General features: G+C 33.1%; 1 protein-coding gene across 2 annotated transcripts in view; it reads left to right on the top strand.

Moving 5' to 3' along the window:
• The window catches only part of RALGAPA2 (Ral GTPase activating protein catalytic subunit alpha 2), a 477,726-nt gene that overhangs the window by 277,131 nt on the left and 175,506 nt on the right, over positions 1–25,089 (top strand). For both annotated transcript variants that reach the window (XM_044663434.1, XM_044663433.1), the window contains exons 27-31: positions 7,205–7,313; positions 12,063–12,173; positions 14,469–14,537; positions 14,650–14,784; positions 16,589–16,772. In XM_044663434.1, the coding sequence (XP_044519369.1) occupies positions 7,205–7,313; positions 12,063–12,173; positions 14,469–14,537; positions 14,650–14,784; positions 16,589–16,772 (608 nt within the window). The remainder of the gene's footprint in view (positions 1–7,204; positions 7,314–12,062; positions 12,174–14,468; positions 14,538–14,649; positions 14,785–16,588; positions 16,773–25,089) is intronic.

Here is a 25,089-nt window from a genome sequence, read left to right as displayed (position 1 = left end):
ACTTTCTCATGTGTTTATTGATAGTTTTGATTTCTTTATCTGAAAATTGCCTATTCATGTCCCTTGCCCATTTATTGATTGGGGAATGGCTTGATTTTTTGTACAATTTATTTAGCTCCTTGTATATTTGAGTAATTAGACCTTTGTCAGAGTTTTTTTGTTATAAAGATTTTTTCCCAGTTTGTTGTTTCCCTTCTGATTTTGGTTGCATTGTTTTTGTTTGTAGAAAACCTTTTTAATGTAATCAAATTATTTGTTTTACATTTTGTAATTTTCTCTAACTCTTGCTTATTTTGAAAATCTTTCCTTGTCAGAGATCTGACAAGTATACTATTCTATGTTTGCCTGATTTACTTATAATTTCCTACTTTATATTCAAGTCATTCACCCATTCTGAATTTATCTTAGTGAAGGGCAGGGGTTGGCAACATATGGCTCTCGAGCCATATCTAGCTCTTTTGAGGGCCAGATATGGCTCTTTCTGCAGGAGCCATAAAGTCAATTTTTTTCAGACTCTGTTACAGGAGCGTGCACTGTTACAGGAGTGCGTACTGTGAGCACTGTGCAGCTCTCACGAAATTACATTTTAAAAAATGTGGCGTTTATGGCTCTCATGGCCAAAAAGGTTGCCAACCCCTGGTGTAGGGTAGGAGATGTTGAACTAAACTTAGTCTCTTCCATATTGTTTTCCAATTTTCCCAGCAGTTTTTGTCAAATAGTTGGGTTTACCATAGACTTTCTTGCTGATGTCACTTACCTCAAATCTATTCCACCGATCCTCCCTTCTGTCTCTTACTCTAAAGGACATGTCTCACAAAAATGAATAACATGGAAACATGTTTGGCATGATAATACATGTATAACCCAGATGGAATTGCTTGCCAGTTCTGAGGGGGAGGAAGGGAAGGAAAAGGGGAGGGAGACAATTTAGAATATATAACTTTGGAAAATAAAAAAAAAAAAGAGTGATAGTTTGGTTTCCTCACTGCCTATTTCAATACCTTCAATTTCTTTTTCTTCTCTAATTGCTATTGCTAGTGTTTCTACTACAATATTAAATAGTAGCGGTGATAATGCCTGATCTTATTGGGAAGGCTTCTAATTTATCCCCATCGCATATGATGCTTGTTGATGGTTTTAGATATATACTTTTTATTATTTTTAGGAAAGACCATTCTATTCCTATACTTTCTAGTGTTTAAAATAAGAATGGGTGTTCTATTTTATCAAAGGCTTTTTCAGCATCTATTGAGATAATCATGTGATTTTTGTTTGTTAGCTTGTTGATATGGTCAATTATGTGGATGGTTTTCCTAATGTTGAACCATCCTTGCATTCCTGGTGTAAATCCCACCTGATCATAGTGAATAACCCTCATGATCACTTGTTGGAGTCTTTTTGCTAGTATTCTATTTAAGATTTTTGCATCTGTGTTCATTAGGGTGATTGATCTGTAGTTTTCTTTCTCTGATTTTGGTCTGCCTGGCTTTGGAATCAGTACCATATTAGTGTCATAAATGGAATTTGGTCAGACTTCTTCTTTGCTTATTATGTCAAATAATTTTTATACTATTGGGATTAGTTGTTCTTTGAATGTTTGATAGAATTCACTTGTGAATCCATCAGACCCTGGTGATTTTTTCTTAGGGAGTTCTTTGATGGCTTGTTCATTTTTTTCTTCTGATACTGGAATATTTAAGTATTCTATTTCTTCTACTGTTAATCTATGCAATTTATATTGTTATAAATATTCATCCATATTACCTAGATTGCTATATTTATTGCCATATAATTGGACAAAATAGTTTTTTGATGATTACCTTAATTTCTTCTTCATTAGAGGTGAGGTTTCCCTTTTTCTTTGATACTGTTAATTTGGTTTTCTTCTTTCCTTTTTTTATTAGATTTGCCAGTACTTTGTCTATTTTTATCTGTTTTTTCAAAACACCAGCTTCTAGTCTTATTTATTAATTCAATAGTTCTTTTACTTTTGATTTTACTAATTTCTCCCTTGGTTTTTAGTATTTCTAATTTAGCTTTCATCTGGAAATTTTTAGTTTGTTTGCTTTCTAGTTTTTTAAGTTGCATGCCCAATTTGTTAACCTCTGCCTTCCGTAATTTCTTAATATATGCCCTCAATGATATACAATTTCCCCTTAGAACTGCTTTGAGTGCATCCCATAGGTTTGGGTAAGAAGTCTCATCATTGTCATTGTCTTGAATGAAATTATTAATTGTTTCTATGATTTGTTCTTTACCTGATTTTGGAGAATAATATTATTTAATTTCCAATTAGTTTTTGGTTTGCCTCTCCATGTATCCTTGCTAATAACTATTTTTATTACATTATGATCAGATAAGATTGCATTTATTATTTCTGCTTTTTTTGCATTTGTTTGCCATGTTTCTATGCCATAGTACATGGTCTATCTTTGTGAATGTTCCATGTGCTGCTGAAAAGAAGGTGTATTCCTTTTTTGTCTCTGTTTTTCTCCATATATCTATTAACTCTAATTTCCTAGAATTTCATTCATCCTTCTTGCCTCTTTCTTATTTACTTTTTGGTTTGATTTATCTTAGTCTGATTGGGGGAAGGTTGAGGTCACCCACTAGTATAGTATTGCTATCTATTTCATCCTTGAGCTCCACTATCTTCTCCTCTAGAAATTTGGATGCTATACCATTTGGTGCATACATATTGAGTACTGATATTTCTTCATTGTTTATACTGCCTTTTATAAGGATGTAATTACTTTCCCTATTTCTTTTAACCAGATCTATTTTTACTTTGGCTCTGTCAGAAATCGTGATTGCAACTCCTGCCTTCTTTTTCTCAATTGAAGCCCAGTAGATTTTGCTCCAGCCTTTCATTTTTACTCTGTGTATGTCTTCCTGTCTCATGTGTGTGTGTGTGTGTGTGTGTTTTTTTTAAACCCTTGTACTTCGGTATATTGTCTCATAGGTGGAAGATTGGTAAGGGTGGGCAATGGGGGTCAAGTGACTTGCCCAGGGTCACACAGCTGGGAAGTGGCTGAGGCCGGGTTTGAACCTAGGACCTCCTGTCTCTAGGCCTGACTCTCACTCCACTGAGCTACCCAGCTGCCCCTCATGTGTGTTTCTTGTAGACAACATATGGTAGGATTTTGGTTTCTAACCCACTTGGCTATTTGCTTTCATTTTATGGGCAAGTTCATTCCATTCACATTCAGAGTTATAATTATCAACCCAGACATTTTGATTCTCTCTCCTTGTCTTGCCCTTTCTTCTTTCACTATTTCCTTCTATACCAGTGTTTTGTTTTTGATCAGTTCCCCTGATCCCCTCCCTTATTGTACTTCCCTTTCTCCCCTCCCCCTTCTTATTCCCCTCTTATTCTTCTTTAGGATCTTTTTAAGCTACCCCCTCCCTGCCCTCTCTCTCCCTAGTGTTGCTTCCCTCCCCACTAATCCTTTTGTTACCCTTCTACTTCTCTATATGTCTCAAATCAATTCTCTGCCCCAGTGGATCTGATTGTTCTTCCCTCTTTAAGTTAATTTCAAGTATTACTTAAATATTAAGTATTTCCTCTCACCAACCTCTTTACCCTTCCAGTGTATTGATCTTCTCCCCTGTTCACCCCGTGAGCTTCTTTATGGAATATAAATTTACTCCATTTTGTCTGTTTTCCCATTTTTCTTAATATTATCTCCTCTTTCCCCCCCCCTCTAGTTTTATATATATATATCTTGATATTTCATCTTATAGAGTTTGTCACTGTTCCCTCTAAGTAAACTTCTTCTAGTTACCCTGTTGATAATAACAATTTTTAATATTTACCAATATCTTCTTTTCTTCTAGGGATACAAATGTATTGAACTTATTGGGTCACTTAAAAAATATTTATTTTTTCAATTTTTTCTCCTCCCCTCCCCCCCTTAATTACCTTATGGTGATTTTCTTGAGTTCTGTGTTTGGGCAGCAAACTCTCTGTTTAAGTCCAGTTTTTTCTTTATGAATGCTTGGAAGTTTTCAGTTTTATTGAATGACTATACTTTCCCCTGCAAAAATATAGTCAGTTTTGCTGGATAGTTGATTCTTAGTCATAGACCCAGTTCTCTTGCTTTCTAGATAGTATTCCATGCCTTCTGGTCCTTCAATGTAGATGCAGCCAGATCCTGTGTTATCTGTGGTTCCCTGGTATCTAAATTACTTCTTACCACCTTGTAATATTTTTTCCTTTGTCTAATAGTTTTTTAATTTGGCTATAATATTCCTGGAAGTTGTTAGTTGTGGATTAAATGTAGGAGGTGATCTGTGGATTCTTTCAATTTCTACTTTCCTCTCTTGTTTGAGAATGTCAGGGCAGTTTTCTTAATTTTTAGTAGGATTATATCCAAACTTTTTCTTTTGTCATGATGTGCCAGTAGACCAATAATTCTTAAATTGTCTCTTCAAGATCTGTTCTGCAGATCTTTGGTTTTATCAATGAGGTGTTTCATAGTATCCTCAAATTTTGCATTTTTGAAATTTTGTTTTATATATTCTTGCTGTCTTGTGAAGTCATTTGCTAGTACTTGTTGAATTCTATTTTTTAATGACTGAATTTCATCCCTGGCTTTTTGGTCATCCTTCTCCTCCTGGTCTTATTTTCTTTGTGGATCATCTTTTGCCTTCTTTGCTTTGTTTTTGAGCTGGTCAGTTTTGGCTTTTAGGACTTTATTTTCTTGTTTTCGTTCATTTTTTAACTTTTTAAATTGTCTTCAGCCTCTCTAGATTTCTTTTTGAGTTACTGAATTTCTTGAGTTAGTTGAATTTTGAGATCTTCCAAAGCCTGTGTCCAATTTGCTAGAGCTTCCTGATCTTCTTCTATTTCATTTGTTGTTTTTTCTCTTCTTGGAAAGAAGCTGTCAATTGTAATTTCTTTTCTCTTTTTCTGTTGTTACTTTTCCTTTTCTGTTCTTCTACTTTAATCAGATGAATTTAATGAGCTTTAATGAAAGATCTTCCCCCAGCTGGCAATGGAGTTTTGTAGTTGTTCTCTGCAGTTTATGGGGGGTGGGTGTTGGAGTTTCCCTGCCCTCTGAAGACTTCTTGTCTGTCCAATTGTTGGATTAAGCCTGGATTGATCTGTATTGCTTAATGTGACCTGAGGCTAAATCCTCTAGGAAAAAAAAAGGTTGGGGGGACGACAAGATAGAGTGTTTTCGCTGAGCTATCCAATAGTAGGGTCTCCCTGCTCTGTCCTGCTATTAGACCTTTTTTTCTTTCCTCTTGAAGGGCTCTGTTCTCTATCTGAAGTTTTGCTCCATCTAAGCCACCATCTTCTGAGCATTTTTGTTTCTCTGGCTTTCTTCTCTAGCCACCTTCCTAGTGCCTGTGTTAAACTCTGAGTCCAGTGCCAGCAAGGCCCTCTCTCCGGGCAGGTGGGCCCTACCGCCTGAGATTTCAGGGGCCACTGGAGACTCTGCACAGATTGTGGGGGAGGGGATTCCATTTCCTCACACACAACAGTTCAAAGATTCAAGCCTTTTTCTTGACAGCCTCTTGAGCTGTCCTGCAGTAGAATCCCCTGCTCTGTCCTGTTGTTAGATTTGGTTCTCTTTCTTCTCTAAGCGCTTTGTTTTCTATCTCAGTGTGGAAAGGGTGAGGAAGTCTTAAGATTTGCTCCTTCTAAGCCTCCATCTTTTTTAGATGTGGTGTGGAATCTTCCTGGACCTCAGATTAATGCCAGTGTTCCAAGAATTGAGAAAGCTCTACTTATGATATCTGGTAAACAAGACACTTGCTATTAGCAATCAGTGTATTTATAATAAAGGCAGTAGTCTTTTTTATATTGAAATGAACACTGTTGAAGAATTAATAACTGTGTTAACAAAAGTGAAGAAATTTCAGAATATTCCTATATATCTTGAAAAACTTAGAAAAGAACTGGTTCCATAAAGAAGGTAAATAGGTGTTTAAATCATGCAAATCGGCAAAATTGAGTGAGTTTAATTAAATTATACATAAATAAAATAAATTAATAAAAATTATAGATACATAGAAAATTATGGAAAATTAAGGAATTAAAAGCACAGTTTCCAGAAAGTAAGATTTAAAAGTAACCATTAATAAAATTACCAAAAAGAGTACTGTGAAAATGAGTTCTAAAACAAGGTATGAATTAGATGAAAGAGTTACTGAGTAATATAGAAGGAAAAGTTCAGGATTATAAGTACCATAGAAACCTTTTATAATACTATAATGAGAATTTTACTAACACTAGCTTTGTAACCTATTTGGATCATCTTAGGCTATTAATTTAAATTTATATTGAATTTTTATTTGGAGATTTTATTTAAAAGAATTTTCTTCTATATTAGCAATTTTAATATATTTAAATAAAGGTATGATTATTTGAGAAAGTTAAATCTAAGGAGCAGTTTAATCTGAGAAAAAGAATCCTCAAAACAATTCAACAACTGAATATTATGTGTCATTTTCAAATGATATTACATGTTGAATTTCATAAATAAATCATATACTTGGATAAAAATTGGTTAATTGTGCTAATAGGATTACAAATAATGGTTTAAAATTTCTTTCAACCAGAAAGGCATCTTGTCTCTGAACAAACTTTTCAAGTTATTTTGTGAGAGTAAAGAATAGAGCCAGTATTGATCTGAATTTTTGTAGTTATTAAAAAAAGAAAATAAATCATGATTTTAAAATAATAGAGTTAAAGATGACTTTGGTAGGTATTTAAATAATTTTAACAGGACGATGTTTCTTGAAGAAAAAGCTATATTATATCTTATATGTCTGGTTTTTTTTTAAATAACCTGAAATGTGCTTTGAATCTTAGTTTCATTAAAATTTGAATGTGAAGGAAGTATGGTGTCTTGATGTTTTTGAAGGTTTTATACTTAAAGTAAAAGTTACAAAAAGTAGTTTTTTAGGGTTTTTAAAAGAAATTGTATTTAAATTAAATTTTCTGTCATACATGTAAAATATATTGAACATATGTTTCTGCTCAAATATTTTATCATGTCATCAATATTAATTGAATATACCATTTGTTTTCACTAAATGTTTACATGGTAATGGAAACCAGATTTTATATCCATCTTGGAAATCAGCGTATGGAGAGTCCTTTTTTCACTTTTTTATTATATATAAATATATTTTAAATATACCAGTAATACTTTGCAATTTTTGTGAGAAATTTTTCTCTTTTTTTTTAAAGATGTATTTCTGTATGCTGCCTTGGACTTTGGATATGTGAAGAGCTCATTCAGTATACAAACCATCCAAAAGTAAAGCCTGCAATCAATGTTCTAGGTGTAACTTTAAAGGTATTCATTCATGATTTTAATATATAATTAAAGTGTTTTCCAGGTGGTGAAAATCCATTTGAAGTTTGAATGGGGCTTGCTTTTTCCCAAGTCCCCAGTATGTTATTTTTCATTCACTTTTTTTGTATTTCCCTCTATAGTCTACAATATGTGGTTAGCACATGCTCTTATTAGCAAGGATATTAGCCCTGAGAAGTCATAGCTTCTGAATGAACACTTGGAAAGTATTTGACAAAATGGTTTAGGTATAGATCATTTATAAGTAAAATGATCACAGTTTAGAAATTGTCTTGCTGACAGTAGACATAAGAGCACATCTTTACATGTTGTGGAATTTCAAAATTCTTACTCATTTTATTAAAGATTTTAAAAAAGCATAGAATCAGAATCTTATGTCTTGTATAGATGTGGTCTAGAAGCCACTTCAAATGTATCAAAGAAGCATTGTCCTTCTTGTCCTGCTAAAAAAAAAGGGTTTTGTTTTTTTTAGGGGGAGGAGTAGTAGTTGGAATAATCTCTTGCTTCTAAGGAAATGTGGAAGCTCAAATGGAAGATAATGAATTTGGATTATCACTAACTAAAATGTCCCTGGCTTTGAAACTATCACATTATAATTCATTTCTACTCAACAAACATTTATTAAGCTTCTACTACATGAAAGATCTTTTATCAAGCTCTTAAAGAGCTTGCATTCTTTTATAAGAGTATAATATGCAACAATTAATTAAACATAAAATATGTACAATATGACACGAAGTAACTTTAAGAAATAGTGAGTACCAACCACTGAGGGAAATTGGGCACCTGAATTGTGCTCTAAAGCAGGGGTTAATCATTTTGGCCGTTAGAGACATAAACGCCACATTTTTTAAAATGTAATTTCGTGAGAGCCGTACAGTGCTCTCACAGTGTGCTCTCCTGTAACAGTGTGAGCTCCTGTAACAGCGCCTGAAAAAAAATTGACTTTATGGCAGAAAGAGCCATATGTTGCCAACCCCTGCTCTAAAGAATCTAAGAATTTTTTTAAAAAATGAGGAAGGCATTCTACATGGGGAAAGTTGGTGGATCCATCTTTTCATGACCCAAAGGAAAGGGTTAAAGTGACATGTTCAATGAGTGGCTAGCAGTCTACTTTCACCAGAACTGGTATGATGATGGAATTAATCCTACCCTACCTATTTTTAGATTTAATCACCAAAAGTGTAAACAACTCAATTCTCAAGCAGGGGAATTCTGTAATCCATGTGTGCAAGAGTAGGTGACAAATCAGAACTGACTGATTGCCCCCTGGGCAGTCCTATGCAGAACCTTTGTTGTGATTGGTATACATAAAGTAGAGGAAGGCATAGGAAGTGACGTAAAAGAAGTGCCTTTAAAAGGGAGTGACAACTTCCTGTGAGAGAGTTCTTCTCTCTTCTTCATCTTGAACTGGACCTGAGGACCTTGGATGGCTATTTTTAGTCTCTTCAGCTAGGCTTCTGGAGCCGTGCCGGAGCAAAGCCAAGATTTGAATACATAATCTAGTTCGTTAAGCTAGATCTCTTACCCTACCCTCTTCTCATTTTTCCACTTTCACTCTCTCCTATATTTTATAAATAAATTGCTAAAATTCATTTTATATATTTATTCAATTCTTGGCAACCACCCCTTTAAATATTGAGTACAACCAAAAATAATTTTCCTCCTTTACACTGGGAGTATATAAATAGAAGAGGAACTAAATCTGGAGAGATTAGCAGAAGCTAGATTGTGTAATACCACAGTAGTCAAGTTCCTAGATTTTTTCAAATAAAGTTATTGAAAAAAGTATATGTTGAATTATGAAAATTAGAATTCTTCTTAATATAATTTTAAAAATATTTTTAAATTGTCACCTAAAGAAAATTTAGTTGACAGTATGCCTTTATTCAAGAAATTTTAAGTCCTTTTATGTGCCATGTTCCATGATCGTTTTTGAGGCTACCAAGATAAATAGTTGGTGAACATACTTAAAAGTCTAGAGATTACTGAGTATTTTATGTAAGAAATATAAAGAAGTCAGTGTATTTGGAGTGAAAAATAAATAGTAGATTACAAGGTAAGATTAGAAAGGGATGGTAGTGAACAGGTTGTGAAGGGCTTTGAATGCCAAAGAAAACGTTTTGGAATAAGAGTGTGTTGTGATTGAACATAAAGTTTTAGAAATATCAATTTGACAGCTATGTGGAATACAAATTAGAAAAGAAATTACTGGATACAGAAGACAGACTAATTAGTAGACTGCTTTAGAAGTAATGTGGGCCTGGAATAAGTATTGTGATATAAGTAGGAAGTAGGGAATGGGAGCAAGATATTAAAGGGTTGGAATTGGCAAGACTTTTCAGTTGAGTGGATGTAGAGAGTAACATATGTGAAGAATTTGTGATAATTCCTAGATTGCAAATCTGAATAACAGGAAGGCAAAAAAGGAGAAGTTGTAAGTTTAGGGGAAAAGATAATGAGTTCTTTTTTGGCATGTCAAATTTGAGATTCCAGCAGATACAGAGTAGACATTTGGAAATATGAATTTGAAATTCAGAAGAAAAGAAGGCCTGCACATGTACTTTTAGAAATTTCTTCATAGAAATGATAATTCATTCTGTGGGCCCTGATAATAACACAAATCTCCCAGGCTAAATGTTGTGATACACCAATACACCAAAGGTTAGGGTTCGTGTGATCAAAGCTGAAATTAAAAACGTAATAGAGCAGTCATATGGTAACTTAGAAAGGAAAGAGTATTGAGAAAAAAGTAGTCAACAATGTGAAATGCTGCAGAATAAGTAAGAATAATGAGGATTCTGGAGACCAAGGATTTTAGCATTGGTGATATTGTAGGCAGAAATTTCAATCAGGTGGTGGGAACAGAAGACATTATGGGAATGTATTAACTCTTGTCCTCCTTTAACCTGTGTATACTTTATGTTGAGGGATATTGTGATATGGTGACAAGAGCAAGAGCATTGGATTTGGAGTCTAAGGACTTGAGTTCAAATTTGGTTCTATTCCTTACTCTTTCCTTTGCAACCATGAGCAAGTAATGAAACCTCTATATACCACACTTTCCTCATTTGAAAACAGAAGTAGTCAAACTTGAGTGATTTCTAAGGTTCCTTCCACCTTTATAACTAAGTATAAATTAGTATTTTATATATATATATAGTAATTTATATATACTAATTTATACTTAGTATACTAATTTATATAGTATACTATAGTATACACTATAGTATATATATATATATATATAGTATATATAGTATAATATAACTAAGTATAAATTAGTATATAATACTAAGTTCTTGCCTCTCTCTGTTTAGTAATAGACACATATATTGCCACCAGAAAATTAACAACATTTTTGCACAAATACTTGACCTCAAGGGAGTGAGTATTATGTTACTCAAAGTATCTAGCAATGAAATAATGTTTTCTGAGTTTCTTATCACATGGGTTTAGTGAGTATTACTTGTGTATTTTATCAGAAATCAATGTATATATATTTAGATTTGAATTATAGGAACAATACATTTCTTGATTTTTCTAGAGTCAATTTTTCTTTGTAATGTTATTTCATTAAGCCTAAATTCTAAAACTGCATTGTCAGATAAGTCATTTCAGTTTTGCAGTAAATTTTTTTAATGTAAAAATATGTTTTTACATTACCAACATTTCTTCCAGTATATTGTCTTTTGGCCCCTTTAAAAGAACCATCTCATCTAAATTTTTTAAAGGAAAAAAATAGCAAGTTATTAATACATAGAAAGAATCTGAAGTACATGAAATATAACACACCTATGAACCTTCCACCTCTATAAAGGAGTGAGTTGGGACTTTCTTATCTTTTCTATGGAGCCACATTTATTCTTCGTAATTGCAGCATTCACTTTTTTATATTGTTTTGTGTTTTTTCTCTTTATATTGATGTAGTCATTGTCTATATTGTTTTCTTGACTCTGTTTATTTGACTTTGTATCAATGTAAATCTTTCTGTGCTCTGTTTTCATCAGAGTTATCAATTTTTGCAGCACAGTTATATTCCATTATATTCATGTCCTACAATTTATTGAACCAATTTGTAGTCAGTGAGCTTTTTTTATAATTCTTTGCTCTCACAAAAAATGCTGTGATAAATCTATTGGTGTTTATGATAACTATGCAGTTAAAATTTTATATGTAATTAATATTTTCTTAATGAGAGCAAACTTTCTCAACCTAGGCCTCATGAAACTTTTTTCCTTTTTTTAAATTTTAACTAAATTTCAACCTAATGGGCTTCTCTATTTGTAATTCTTATTTTATGCATCTAAAAGCATTATTCTGAGAAGCAATCCATAGGCTTATTAACCAAACTACTCCAGAGGAGTATGACGAAAACTTTTAAAAATCCTGGCATTAGAGGATACTATGTAAGTTTTAATGTATGGGATGCAATACTACTTTAATCCCATTGTAGCATTTGACATATATATATATATACATATGTATATATATATATATGTTTGTTTATTACATATATGTATATATATGTAATAAAAAGAGCCTACTGATAACCAATATCATTATTTTGTTGGCAAACAAATTAATGTGATGCAAAAGAACAAGCCTATTCGCTGTAACCCAAAATAAATGTCTTCAGCACTAAAAGATTCTGCATAACATTAGTATATTTACATTTATGTGTGTGTTCTATTATGTGATGCTGATTTTAGTATTTGTTTTCTTTTGTAGTTTCCTAATAAGGTAGTGGCTCAGGTAGCTTGTGATATCCTTCAGTTGCTCGTTTCCTATTGGGAAAAGCTTCAGAAGTATGACAACTCTCTGCCACGGAAAATTACTGAAGTAGGTCTAATTTTTACAGTGTTAAAATATAACTATTTATTTTTTATATTGTATATTGTATAGCTCAAGGTATACAAACAGTTTGAGAAAAAGATCACATAATTTTCCCAATTGAAAAGAACATCATGAAAGACCTAGTCTAACTCATACATAAGAAGGAATTCCCCCTACAGCATGCACCAATAGTGGTCATCCATAGTTTGCTTGAAGACCTCAAGAGAGAAAATCTCATGTCTTTGGAGGCAGCCCCTTCTACTTCTCTATTGCATAAATCAGTCAACAAGCATATACGTGTGTATGTGTGTGTTTACACATACATTTGTATATGTAAAAATATACATATATAATTTACATTAATTTGGTTCTAATTCAACTTGATTCTAATGAATATTAAAGGGAAAATAGTATAATTTATTAGTATAGCTTAAAAGACATAACTAAAGCAAATATATATTTTGTAAATATATCCTTATATTTACTGAAAGCAATTTAAATGATGCCAGCAAATAATGGGCATCCAGTAAGATGCCTCTACTTGAGAAAATACTTCATTGTCCAAAGAATGAAGATTTTCATTTTTTCCTGATTACTCCTTGGAAATAAATTTCCTGCTACAAATTTGATTACTTCACACTAACAAGATTAATTGAGAAATGCAGATTTTCAAATTAGAAAGAACCTCAATAGCTATTTACTTCCACCCATTCTTTTATTTTTTTTAAACCCTTAACTTCTGTGTATTGGCTCCTCGGCTTCTAGAGTGGTAAGGGTAGGCAAGGGGGGGTCAAATGACTTGTCCAGGGTCACACAGCTGGGAAGTATCTCAGGCCAGATTTGAACCTAGGACCTCCCGTCTCTAGGCTTGGCTCTCAATCCACTCAGCTGCCCAGCTGCCCCCAGTTCCACCCATTCTTGACAAAGAATTTTCTTTAAATATTCAAAGTGCCCATGCAGTCTTTTAATTTATGACCTCTAACGATGGAGAATTCATTACTTCTTGAGGAAGCTCATTCCACTTTTGTATAGCTCTAATTGTTAGCAAGAGTTTCCTCACATCTGGCCTAAATGTGCTTTTTCACAACTTTACCCATTGCTTGTAATTCTGCCCTCTGTGATCTAACAGAACAAATCTAATCACTGTTCTGGAGGATAAATCTTAAAATATTTACAAATAATTATCATGTTTCCTTAGATCTTTTCCTCACTAAACATTCCTGTAAGCCCTTCACTCTTGACTTCCCTCTTCTGAACACTCCCCCACTAATAATGTCCAGTCCAAAATATGGTGCCCAGAACTCAATCCAATACTCCAAATGACAGATTAGAGCAGAATAATTACCTCTTTTCCCTTGAAACTATATAATATAGTTTATATTGCATTAACTTTCTTGCCTCTCATCACTCTGTTGAATCAGTTTGAGTTTATAGTTCAGTAAAACTTGCATATGTTTTTTGGGCCAGCTTTTGTCTAGCTGTACCTCAATCTATCTTGTTCTTATGCCATTTATTTTTATAATAATCCAATTGAAAGACTTTTCATTCATCCAAATTAATTTACTGTATTCAGTTTGTCCAGATACCTACCAGGATCTTTTTAGATCCTGTCACTCTGTGCTAGCTCTCATTCCCAGATGTTTTTTGTCTGCAAACTTGATACCTCTTCAATATATGCCTTTAATCAAGTTACTAATAATAATGTTAAACTCTTTGTCAATAATAATTTGTGGGGATAATGCAAATTATTAGGAGTCACACAGCCATCAGAGTACATTAGTGCCTGACTTCATTTATGGGCATTTAATTTACATAAATATCCCCCAATCCAAATACCCATTCTCTTATGGTACCCACTTGCTAACAACTCCTCCAGAAATCTGTTGGTTACATGAAGCAGTGTAGGAAGATTCATTGTGTGTTATCAGTTTTCATGATTATTTACATTCCCTGAAATCCCTCCCTGCTTGTCTAACTTTTTTCCAGTAGAAGCAAGTTTGGCAAGAATTTAAGCAATTACATTTTATTGTGACTATATCTTTCGACCTCCAATTCTAAATTGTTGCTGCAGGGACACCTAGGTGGCACAGTGGATTAAGAGCCAGGCTTGAGATGGGAAGGCCTGGGCTCAAATCTGTCCTTAGATACTTTATAGCTGTGTGACCCTGGGCAAATCACTTAACCCCCATTACCTAGCTCTTAGTGCTCTTCTGTTTTTGCAACTAATATACAGTATTGATTCTAAGACAGAAAATAAGGGTTTAAAAATTTTTAACAGTAAATTGTTATTCTACTTTGCAGATTCTTGTGGCCACGATTGCATTTCTTTTGCCAAGTGCTGAATATTCTTCAGTAGAAACAGATAAGAAGGTAGGTGGTCCTAATATAGCCATTGTTTTTCTACCACCAGAAATAAATGCATTATTTATGCTCAGGCATGATAAAAAATGTGTCTTAAATACTTTCCCCTTTCTTCCTACAGTTTATTGTTTCTCTTTTACTCTGTTTATTGGATTGGTGCATGGCCTTGCCAATGAAAACCCTCATGCATCAAGTATCTACTGTTCTTGAAGATCATCATTCATCTCGAGCCCCCTTACTAGATTACATTTATAGGGTAAGTGCATAATTCTTTAGCTCTTCCAGTTGCTGTCAGGGATATAGCATAGAATGTCTCATATTTAGAGTGTTTTCCCTCCTCATCCTTGCCTCTGAGCTTCTCTCAATTTCCATCTGAAACCACATTTTCCAAAAACCAATCTCTCTTTATTTTAGTGCCTTCCCTTTGTTAATTATTTCTATATTATCTCAAATATAACTTGTAGAGTTGTTTGCATGTTGTCTTCTCCATTAGATTATGAGCTTCTTGAAGTCAGGGACTGTTTTTTCCCTTTCTTTTATATCTCAGTTAAGGGTCTAACAGAAACTAGACACTGAATAAGTATTCATTTGGCTGACTGACTGACAGACTGACTGACTTTGGAAATACTCATTTTTATTAAATATGTTTTAAGGGCAAAATTAAAATATTAAAATGATTTTTTACCTAAATGTTAAAAATTTAAATTAGAGATTCATTAAATTAGAATCAATTGATCCCCTTTTTGTTCCTATGGTTTATAATGTGCAAATATATAATAATGTTTACAAACTTAAATCTTTGATATAAACTAAATTAACTAAATGAAGCTATTTTACATCACTTAAAGTAAGCATCATTTATAAAATCCTTATGTACAAGGCACAATCTAAGCACTCAGCTATTGTTTCTCCGAAAGAATAAGGGTAGTTTTAATGACATCACTTTTTTTTGGAGGGGGGTTAGAATTAGCCTAGATACCAGTTTATTTTATTGGATAGAGTTTCTTTCATTTTAATTAATAATAATGTCTTTTAAATAACAGTAAGTTAATTATATGTGCTAATAAGTGTTGCTTTAACAGCACCACACTGTTTTTTGGCTGTACTTTTCCCATTGCTGTTCTTATGATTTTAGTTAGTTGCAGAATTCTAAATCCAAACTCTTCAAAGAATGTGGATAACACATCATAAGTTCTGTTAGAGGGAATTCAGTTTTTTACTTTAATATATTAATTATCATATTTAAATTAAAGTTTAACATCTTTTAAAGTGTTACAAATTCTCAAGATGTTATGCAAAAAATAAATTTACTTAGCTTTTTTTTAAAAAAAATATTAGAATTTCAAAAAGTTATATAAAAAATTCCAGGTATATTCCCACCCAACAATCTATTTTTTATTTTAGATTAAGACCTTTATAATGTATTCCTTTTTTTTTTTTTGGTGTCACTAAGTATGTTATATACTTGGCTTACAATGGATATGATTTTCTTTCTTGGACTATAACAAATAGAAACACATAATATTTACTTTATCTACTTTAGTTTAATTTTTTTAATGCTCAACTCCATTTCCAACTTATGGGTAATTTCTTTTCTATAAAACATATACACCAGAAGGCTCTTTTCTCTCATTATTCACATTTTGCTCCTATTTCCTTCTTATAGAGTAGGGGTCGGCAACGTATGGCTCTTTCTGCAGGAGCCATAAAGTCAATTTTTTTCAGGCGCTGTTACAGGAGCGCACACTGTGAGCACTGTACGGCTCTCATGAAATTACATTTTAAAAAATGTGGCGTTTATGGCTCTCACGGCCAAAAGGTTGCCAACCCCTGTTATAGAGCCAAGACTTAGGTATCTTCTTGCTCAGAGAATGTGTATATGGTGCCATAGAAAGACAACCTGCTATTTAATTTTATTCTCCTTTGATCTTGCTTGTCACAAAAGTTAAAATTAGACTTTTCTAACTGTTATAAAGTAGGACATGTACATCTGACCTTTTAATTTGGCTACTTATTTTAAAATTACATCTGTGATCCTAATTTCCATTTTATTTTTATAGGTTTTGCACTGTTGTGTTTCTGGCTCAAGCACATACACTCAACAAAGTCATTACACATTGACTCTGGCTGACCTTTCATCTTCCGATTATGATCCTTTTTTGCCACTGGCAAATGTCCGGAATTCTGAGCCTGTACAGTACCATTCCTCAGCAGAACTGGGGAACCTTCTTACAGTTGCTGAAGGTGAGGAAATCCTTGTTTCCAGAGACTTATCATATTACCAGCTATGGTGAAGAAGATTAGCAAAAGCAGTAACTTTTTACTCTTTCTCTCTATTAGAATTGGATCAGAACCATTCTCTGTTGCTCAATTTTACTGGCATTGCAAGAATTTTAGAAGTTTATTGCTCAAAGAATGTGTATTCTGGCTACCCGCTGCATCTAGGAGGTGGCATATGTAACTTTTTGTTTTTCTTCCCCCTTGCTTTTTCACTCTTTCCCATCTACCCCTATAATTTCTGTTCTATCCATATAATACAGGAGAAAGATGGGAACTAGACCTGTGATTTCACTGTTATAAGGAACCCCTTGTTGAAGAAACTCCCTCTCTGAATGCAGATTGGTACTTTCTTTGCAACTCATAGTATTACAAAACTTCCTGTAGCACTAAAAATTTAAATTATTTGCCTGGAGTCACACAGCCAATATGTGTCAGAGGAAGGACTTAAATCATTTTCTCCTGGCTCCATGCCTAGCTTTTCTATCTACAGCATGCTTGCCACTCCTTGGGGTTCATTTGGAGCTGTTTAATTGGAGAAATAAAAATAACTCTTTGATTCAGTAGGCATTTATAAAGCATCAAATGCTATGGCAAGCTAGGGATACAAATACAGTAATAAAAACAGTTCCTGCCCTCAAGGAGCTTATTTTCTGCCTGGTGAAAGTAAATACTATATGCAAAATAATTTCTGTTGAGGAATGTGGTGGGGGTGTTAATATTTGCAGGCATCAAGCAAGGTATCTTAAGAGATGACACTTAAGCTGAGCTTTGAATAGAGTGGGGTTCTCAGTTAGTGGTAGATGAGAATGAGTGTTCTGTGTGTGATGACAGCTTACAGAAACCTATGGAGGAGAGAAATGATATGGAGAACATGGCCAAAATTCATAAGTAGGCTTTTTTTTCATCTAGGGTGTATGAGGAAAAGAAAAAAATTTGTAGCCAGATTATAAAGTACTTTAAATGCCAAACAGCAGGGGAGATTTTATTTGAAAGTAGTTGGGACCTGCTCAGAAATCTACTTGAGCAGAGAAGGAGCATGGTCAGAACTGTTATAGAAGCATTAATTTGACATTATTATTAATTTTGCAGCTTGAGTATTAGAGAGAAGGGACTCAAGGCAGGGGCACTAATTAGGAGGCTGTTACAATAGCCTTGGCAAGGAATGATGAGGTCCCATTCTAGGATATGTTCATGTCATTAAAGATAATGGAACAGATAGAAGAAATGTGAACTTAATGTGGAGATTTGATTTGCATTGAATACCTTTTTCTTCCTTAGCAAAATCTGCCTTCATTATGTGTTTTAAGCCTTGGTGAAGGAAGCAAAAATTTCCCTTTCAACTAATGAATCTAGGCTATTTTTTTCCCTCAAAATATTTATCCTCCCTTTAACTTATGTAAGTTAAAATTTACCCAGTTGCTGAATATAGTATTATCACATACAAATCACATTTGTAAGATTTGGTGAAAAAAGTTTCTAAATATCTTTAAGGGCCACTATTTTGATCTTTTAAAACCAGAATAAGAAATCCTATTAGGCCAAAACTAGGACAATAAAAGGTACTCCTTCATTCATAATTCCATTAGTCTATAATGTATCTCTGACTTAAAAATGAGTCCTTTTTATATTTAACACTTTTTGAATCCCTCCTTTTCTTTGTCTCCTTGTTTAGCTCTTCTCTTGACTCTCTTTCCCTTAGATTTTTTTTTATTCCAACAGTCTGTGGTTTTTTTCAGATCAACACTCATTCTACCACTTATATATTGTCTCATATATTCTTAATAGGATCAATGTGATATTCTCTTTCCCATTGTGGCAGAATCCCAGGTATTTTATCTGTGTGTACTGAAACAGGTCATTTACTTCTGTTCTAATTTTTCACATTCCTTTCCCCTCTTCCATTCTTCTCCTCACCCAGGAATCATTGCTGATTATATATAGCAACCTATGGACATACATTAAGTATGGATTTTTGTTCATAATCCAAATACTAACAGATCTAAATGTTAACCTCAAAAAAAAAAACAGAAATAAAGGAGGGGGTTATGTTCTGAACTAAGTTTCAAGATGCTTAGTAAACAAAAGAGCTCTTTACTTAACAAGCACAGGATTCAGATGCACAGTTCAAATTGTGAAAAAATAAAGTGATATTGCAAGTCATGTTGAAGGAAGGGAATTTTAGGATGTTGGGGAAATTTGATTTTCCTTTTAGTTTAAACATTTTAAGAAGAAAGATTTCTATTCTTTAAGTGTTGCTAGGTAAAACACTGGACTACGTCCTTAGGGATATCACTGCCCCAGAGTATAGGCAATATCTTCCAAGAATTGGCTTCTCCATCTTTTCTGGGTTTCATCAGCAAGCCTTAAAATGGAACTTTGGTTTCATTGTGGTCTTCAATGGTTGTAATATCTGATACTTTGTTACTTTGATGAATCTATCAACATTGATATGGATACATCTTCTACCACTCTAGGATATATAATTCATACATGGTTTCTTATTCTATGTAGTGCTTATCCATGACACTCCATAAATCCTTATTAGATGATCTATACCCAGTGAACTGAACATGGCTAATATGAAAATATGTTTTGCATGACTCCACATGTAAAATTGATATCATATTACTTTCTTCTTCAATAGGTAGGGAAGGGGATATAGGAAAAGAATTTGGAACTTAGAAATTTTTTAATTAAATTAAATTTTCATGTGTCAAGTATTTATTGAATTCTTTTTTTTTTTGGTTTCATCTTTATTTTATTTAAATAAGAAATTTATACATAAGTTTTCCAAAGTTATATGATTTATGCTGTTTCCCTTCTTCCCTTCCCTACCTGGAGTTGACAAGCAGTTCAGTCTGGGTTGTACACAAAATATATTTCCATATTATTCATTTTGTAAGTGAATAATCTTATAAGACCATAACCCCCAAATCAAGTGATAAATCATCTGTTTTTATCTGCATTTCTACTCCGGCAGTTATTTCTCTACAAGTGGATGGTATTCTTTTGATGAGGCCCTCAGAATTGTCCTGGATCATTGTAGTGTTATTAGTAGCAAAGTCTCTTACATTTGATCGTCCCACAATGTTTCAATTACTGTGTATAATGTTCTCCTGGTTCTGCTTATTTCAATCTGCATCAGTTCATGTAGGTCCTTTTAGTTCAAATCAACTATATCATAATTTCTTACAGCAGAATAGTATTCCATCACCATCATATACCAGAATTTATTTAGCCATTCCCCAATTGAAGGACATCCTTTCAGTTTCCAATTTTTTGCTACCACAAAAAAGTGCAGCTATAAATATAAAAACAGGTCCATCCCTATTTTTTAAAAATCTCTTTGGGATACAGACCTAGTAGTGGTATTCCTAGATCAAAAGATATGCATTATTTTATAGCCCTTTGAGCATAATTCTAAATTGTCCTCCAAAATGGTCAAATCAGTTCACAACTCCACCAGCAATGCATTAATGTCCCAATTTTGCCACACCCCCTCCAACATTTATTATTTTTCTTTACTGTCATATTGACTAATCTGATAGGCATAAGGTGGTACCTCAGAGTTGTTTTAATTTGCATTTCTTTAATCAGAAGGGATTTAGAACCTTTTTCTATAAGATTATTGATTGCTTTGATATCTTCATCTGAAAACTGTCTATTCCTATTCTTTCACCATTCATCAGTTAAGGAATGCCTTAGATTCTAATAAATTTGACTTAGTTCTTAATATATTTGAGAAATTAGACCTTTATCAGAGAAATTTGTTATAAAATTTTTCCCCAGTTTGTTGCTTCCCATCTAATCTTGGTTGTATTGGTTTTGTTTGTACAAAAACTTTTAAATTTAATGTACTCAAAATTCATTTTATTTCTTTTAATGTTCTCTATATCTTGTTTGGTCATAAATTCTTACCTTCTCTGTAGATCTGACAGGTAAACTCTTCTACATTTCCCTAACTTACTTATAATATCACTCTTTATTTTTAAATCTTATACTCATTTTGACCTTATATTGGTATTAGGTATGAGATATTGATCTAAACCTAATTTTTGCCATACTATTGTCCAATTTTCCTAGCAGTTTTCATTAAATAGCAAGTTCTTATTCCAAAAGTTCGATTCTTTGGGTTTATGAAACACTAGATTGCTGAGGTCCCTTACCCCCCCTAGCCTATCCACTGATTCACCCTTCTGTTTCTTAAGCAGTACCAGATTGTTTTGATGATTATTGCTTTATAGTGCAGTTTAAGATCTATTACTGCTAGGCCATCATCATTCACATTTTTTTAGTAGTTCCCTTGATATTCTTGACCTGTTGTTATTCCAGATGAATTTTGTTATTATTTTTTCTAGTTCTATGAAATAGTTTTTGGTAGTTATAAGTATGGCACTGAATAAGTAAATTAATTTAGGTAGGATTGTCATTTTTGTTATATTAGTTTGACCTACCCATGAGTAATTAATGTTTTTCCAATTATTTAGATTAATTTTATTTGTTTGAAAAGTGTTTTGTAATTTTGTTGATATATTTCCTGAATTTGTCTTGGCAAATAGACTCCCAAATATTTTATATTGTGTAGAGTGATTTTAAGTGGAGTTTCTCTTTTTCTAACTCTTACTGCTGAGTTTTATTGGAAATATAAAGAAAAAGAGGATTTGTGTGGGTTTATTTTATAATCCTACAATTTTGCTAAAACTATTAATTATTTCAACTAGTTTTTAATTTATTTTCTAAGTATACCATAACATCATTTGCAAAGAGTGATAGATTAGTTTCCTTATTGTCTACTTTAATTTCCTTCATTTTCTTTTTCATCTCTAATTTCTATAGCTAGCATTTCTAGTACAATATTAAATGATAGACATCCTCGTTTCACTCCTGATTTTATTGGGAAGATTTCTAACTTATTCCCTTTGCAGATGAAACTTGCTAATGGTTAATACTACTTGTTAATTATTGGGATTAGTTGTTAAATATTTGATAGAATTCACTTGTGAATCTGTCTGGCAGATGAAACTTGCTAATGGTTAATACTACTTGTTAATTATTGGGATTAGTTGTTAAAGGTTTGATAGAATTCACTTGTGAATCTGTCTGGGGATTTTTTCTTAGGGAATTCATTGATTGGTTTTTCAGTTTCTTTTTCTGAGATGGATTATTTAAGTATCCTATTTCCTCTTTTGTTAATCTAGGCAATTCAAATTTTTGTAAATGTTCTCCCATTTCACCTAGATTATCAGATTTATTGTCTTATACTTGGTTGAAATAGCTCCTCATAATTGCTTTAATTGCCTCTTCAGTAGAGGTGAAATCACCCTTTTAATTTTTGATACTGGTAATTTGGTTATATTCTTTCTTTTTTTTAATCAAATTAACCAATACTCTTTCCATTTAATTTGATTTTTCATAGACTCGGCTTCTAGTCTTATAAACTAGTTCAACAGTTCTTTTACTTTCAATTTTATTAATTTCTTCTTTCATTTTTAGGATTGCCAATTTAGTTTTTAATTGGGAATTTTTAATTTGTTCTTCTTTTCTTAGGTGTTTTTAAGTGCATGCTCAATTCATTGATCTGCTTTTTATCTTTTTTCTTCTTTTTCTTCTTTTTTTTTTTAAACCCTTGTACTTCGGTGTATTGTCTCATAGGTGGAAGATTGGTAAGGGTGCGCAATGGGGGTCAAGTGACTTGCCTAGGGTCATACAGCTGGGAAGTGGCTGAGGCTGGGTTTGAACCTAGGACCTCCTGTCTCTAGGCCTGACTCTCACTCCACTGAGCTACCCAGCTGCCCCCTATCTTTTTTAATATAAGCACTCAGGAATATCTTTTCCCTGAGTACTTCTTTGGCTGTATCCCATAAATTTTGATATGTTTTCTCCACATTGTCATTCTCTTCAATAAAAGTTGTATTTCTATAAATTGTTCTTTAACTCACCAGTTTTGAAGAATTTGATTAATTATCTTCCAATTGATTTGTGTTTCCATTAACCCTTATTGATTTATAGTTTTTATTATATTATGATCTGAAAAAGTAGCATTTATTATTTCTGCTTTTCTGCATTTTGTTTTGAGGTATTTGTGCCCTAGTACATGGTCAATCTTTATATGTACCATGTGCTGCTGAAAAGAAAATATATTCCTTTTTATCCCTATTTAATTTTCTCCAGATATCTATTAAATCTAACTTTTCTAAAATTTTGTTCACTTCCCTTCTTTCTTATTTATTTTTTGGTTAGATTTATATAGTTCTGATAGGGGAGAGTTGAGGTTCCCAACTAGTATAGTTTTATTATCTATTTTTTCTTATGGTCCTTTAGTTTCTCCTTTAAAAATCTGGTTGCTGAATCATTTGGTGGATATATGTTAAGTATTGATATTTCTTCATTGTATATACTGTCTTTAATCAATATGTAATTATATTCCTTATTTCTTTTAATCATATCTATTTTTGTTTTAACTTTGTCTGAGATCATGATTGCTACTTCTGCCTTCTTTGTCTCAGTTGCAGCTCAATAGATTTGACTCCAACCTCTTACCTTTACCCTGGGTGTGTCTACCTGCATCAAATATGTTTCTTGTAAACAACATATCATCCTAAACAGCTTACTACCACAACTTCTATCAGTGTATACTTTTCTTAACTCTTGTGATGATGATAATAATTTTAAGACTTACAGATATTATCTTTCCATATTGGAATATAAACAAGCAACCTTATTGAAGCCCTTAAATTTTTCTCTTTCCTATTTACTTTTTTATGTTTTACTTGTATTTTGGTATCAGATTTTCTGTTTAAGTATGGTCTTTTTCTCAGAAATGCCTGGAAATCTTCTATTTTATTAAATGACCATACTTTCCCCTGAAAAAATATAGTTAGCTTTGATGGGCAGGTGATTTTTGGTTGTAAACCCAGTTCCTTTCCCTCCCAAAACATCATCTTCCACACCTTCCAGTACTTCAGTGTGAAAGCTGCCACATCTTGTGTAATTTTGGTCTGAGACCCCATGATATTTGAATTATTTCTTTTTGTCTACTTGCAATATTTTCTCCTTGCACTCCTGCACTTGCAGCTACTGCACTTGGCTATAACATTCTTGGGAATTGTCATTTGGGGATATATTGCAGTAGGTGACCTGTGGATTCTTTCTATTTCTATTTTACCCTCTTTGTTCAAGAATATCAGGACAGTTTTCTTGGTTAATTTCTTTTAATATGATGTCTAGGCTTTTTTAAAAATTATGACTTTCAGGTAGTCCAATAATTCTTGAATTTTCTGTATCTATTTTCCAGTGTTGTTTTTTTCAGTGAAATACTTCATATATTCCTCGTTTTTTTTCATTCTTTTTTTTCATTGTTTCTTGATGTTTCATGATGTCATTAGCTTCTATTTTTCTATTTCTAATTTTTAAGGATTGAATTTCTTCCATGACCTTTTATTCCTCCTTTTCCATTTGGTCTGTTCTCCTTTTCATGGTACAGTTCATTGGATTTTTTTGCCTCTTTTTACTGTAGTTCTATTTTTTAAGCAACTCTTTTTTCATCATTGGATTCTCGTGCTTCCTTTTTCAGTTGACTAATTTTGTTTTTTCATCTTTTCTTTCTGCATTACTTTCATTTGTTTTTCTAATTTTTTCAATGTGTCTTTTTTGATTTTTTAATTCCTTTATAAGTTCTTTCAAAGCTTGACCAATTTCTGTTTCATTTTTTTGTTTTGTTTTTTTTAAGTTTTGCAAGTGGTTGCTTGGATCTCAACATCTCCCTTTGGTTCTGTGCTTTGCTCTTTGTTCTCATAGAAATTTTTGAGAGTTAAATGTTTCTTTTGCTATTTGCTTGTTTTCCCAGCCTTTTTTGTCTATGACCTGGGAATTCTGAAAGCTGCTTGCTGAATCTGTCTCCTCTGCTGCTGGCTGGCTGGCTGGGTTTGGCTTTATGAGCTGTTTTGCCCATAGGCTAAGTCTTTACTGTCAAAGGGCAGGAGTGAAAGGGCCCAGTACTATGGACTTCTGCATCTCACTGCAGGCTGGTGTCAGGGCCTGAATCTTTAAGGGGTGGATCTGAGCTGTTCTTTTGCTGGTGTTGGCTCCATCCTGGGATCCCTAAGTTAGCCTACACCCAATTGTGGTACCTTGTGCAGTCGGTTGGGGAGAGGAGGGTCAGCCAGCATTCTTCTGTGTACAGTTTTACTTCTGATTTCCCCTCATCTGAAGAAAATCAACTCACTCTGCCTACCTTTCAGGTTGTGTTCAGTAGGAGAGCACCCTCACATCTTCTTGCTAT

This window comes from Gracilinanus agilis, chromosome 2 (genome assembly GCF_016433145.1).
Source record: "Gracilinanus agilis isolate LMUSP501 chromosome 2, AgileGrace, whole genome shotgun sequence".
NCBI lineage: Eukaryota > Metazoa > Chordata > Mammalia > Didelphimorphia > Didelphidae > Gracilinanus > Gracilinanus agilis.
This window is presented reverse-complemented; position numbering and strand designations above follow the sequence as displayed.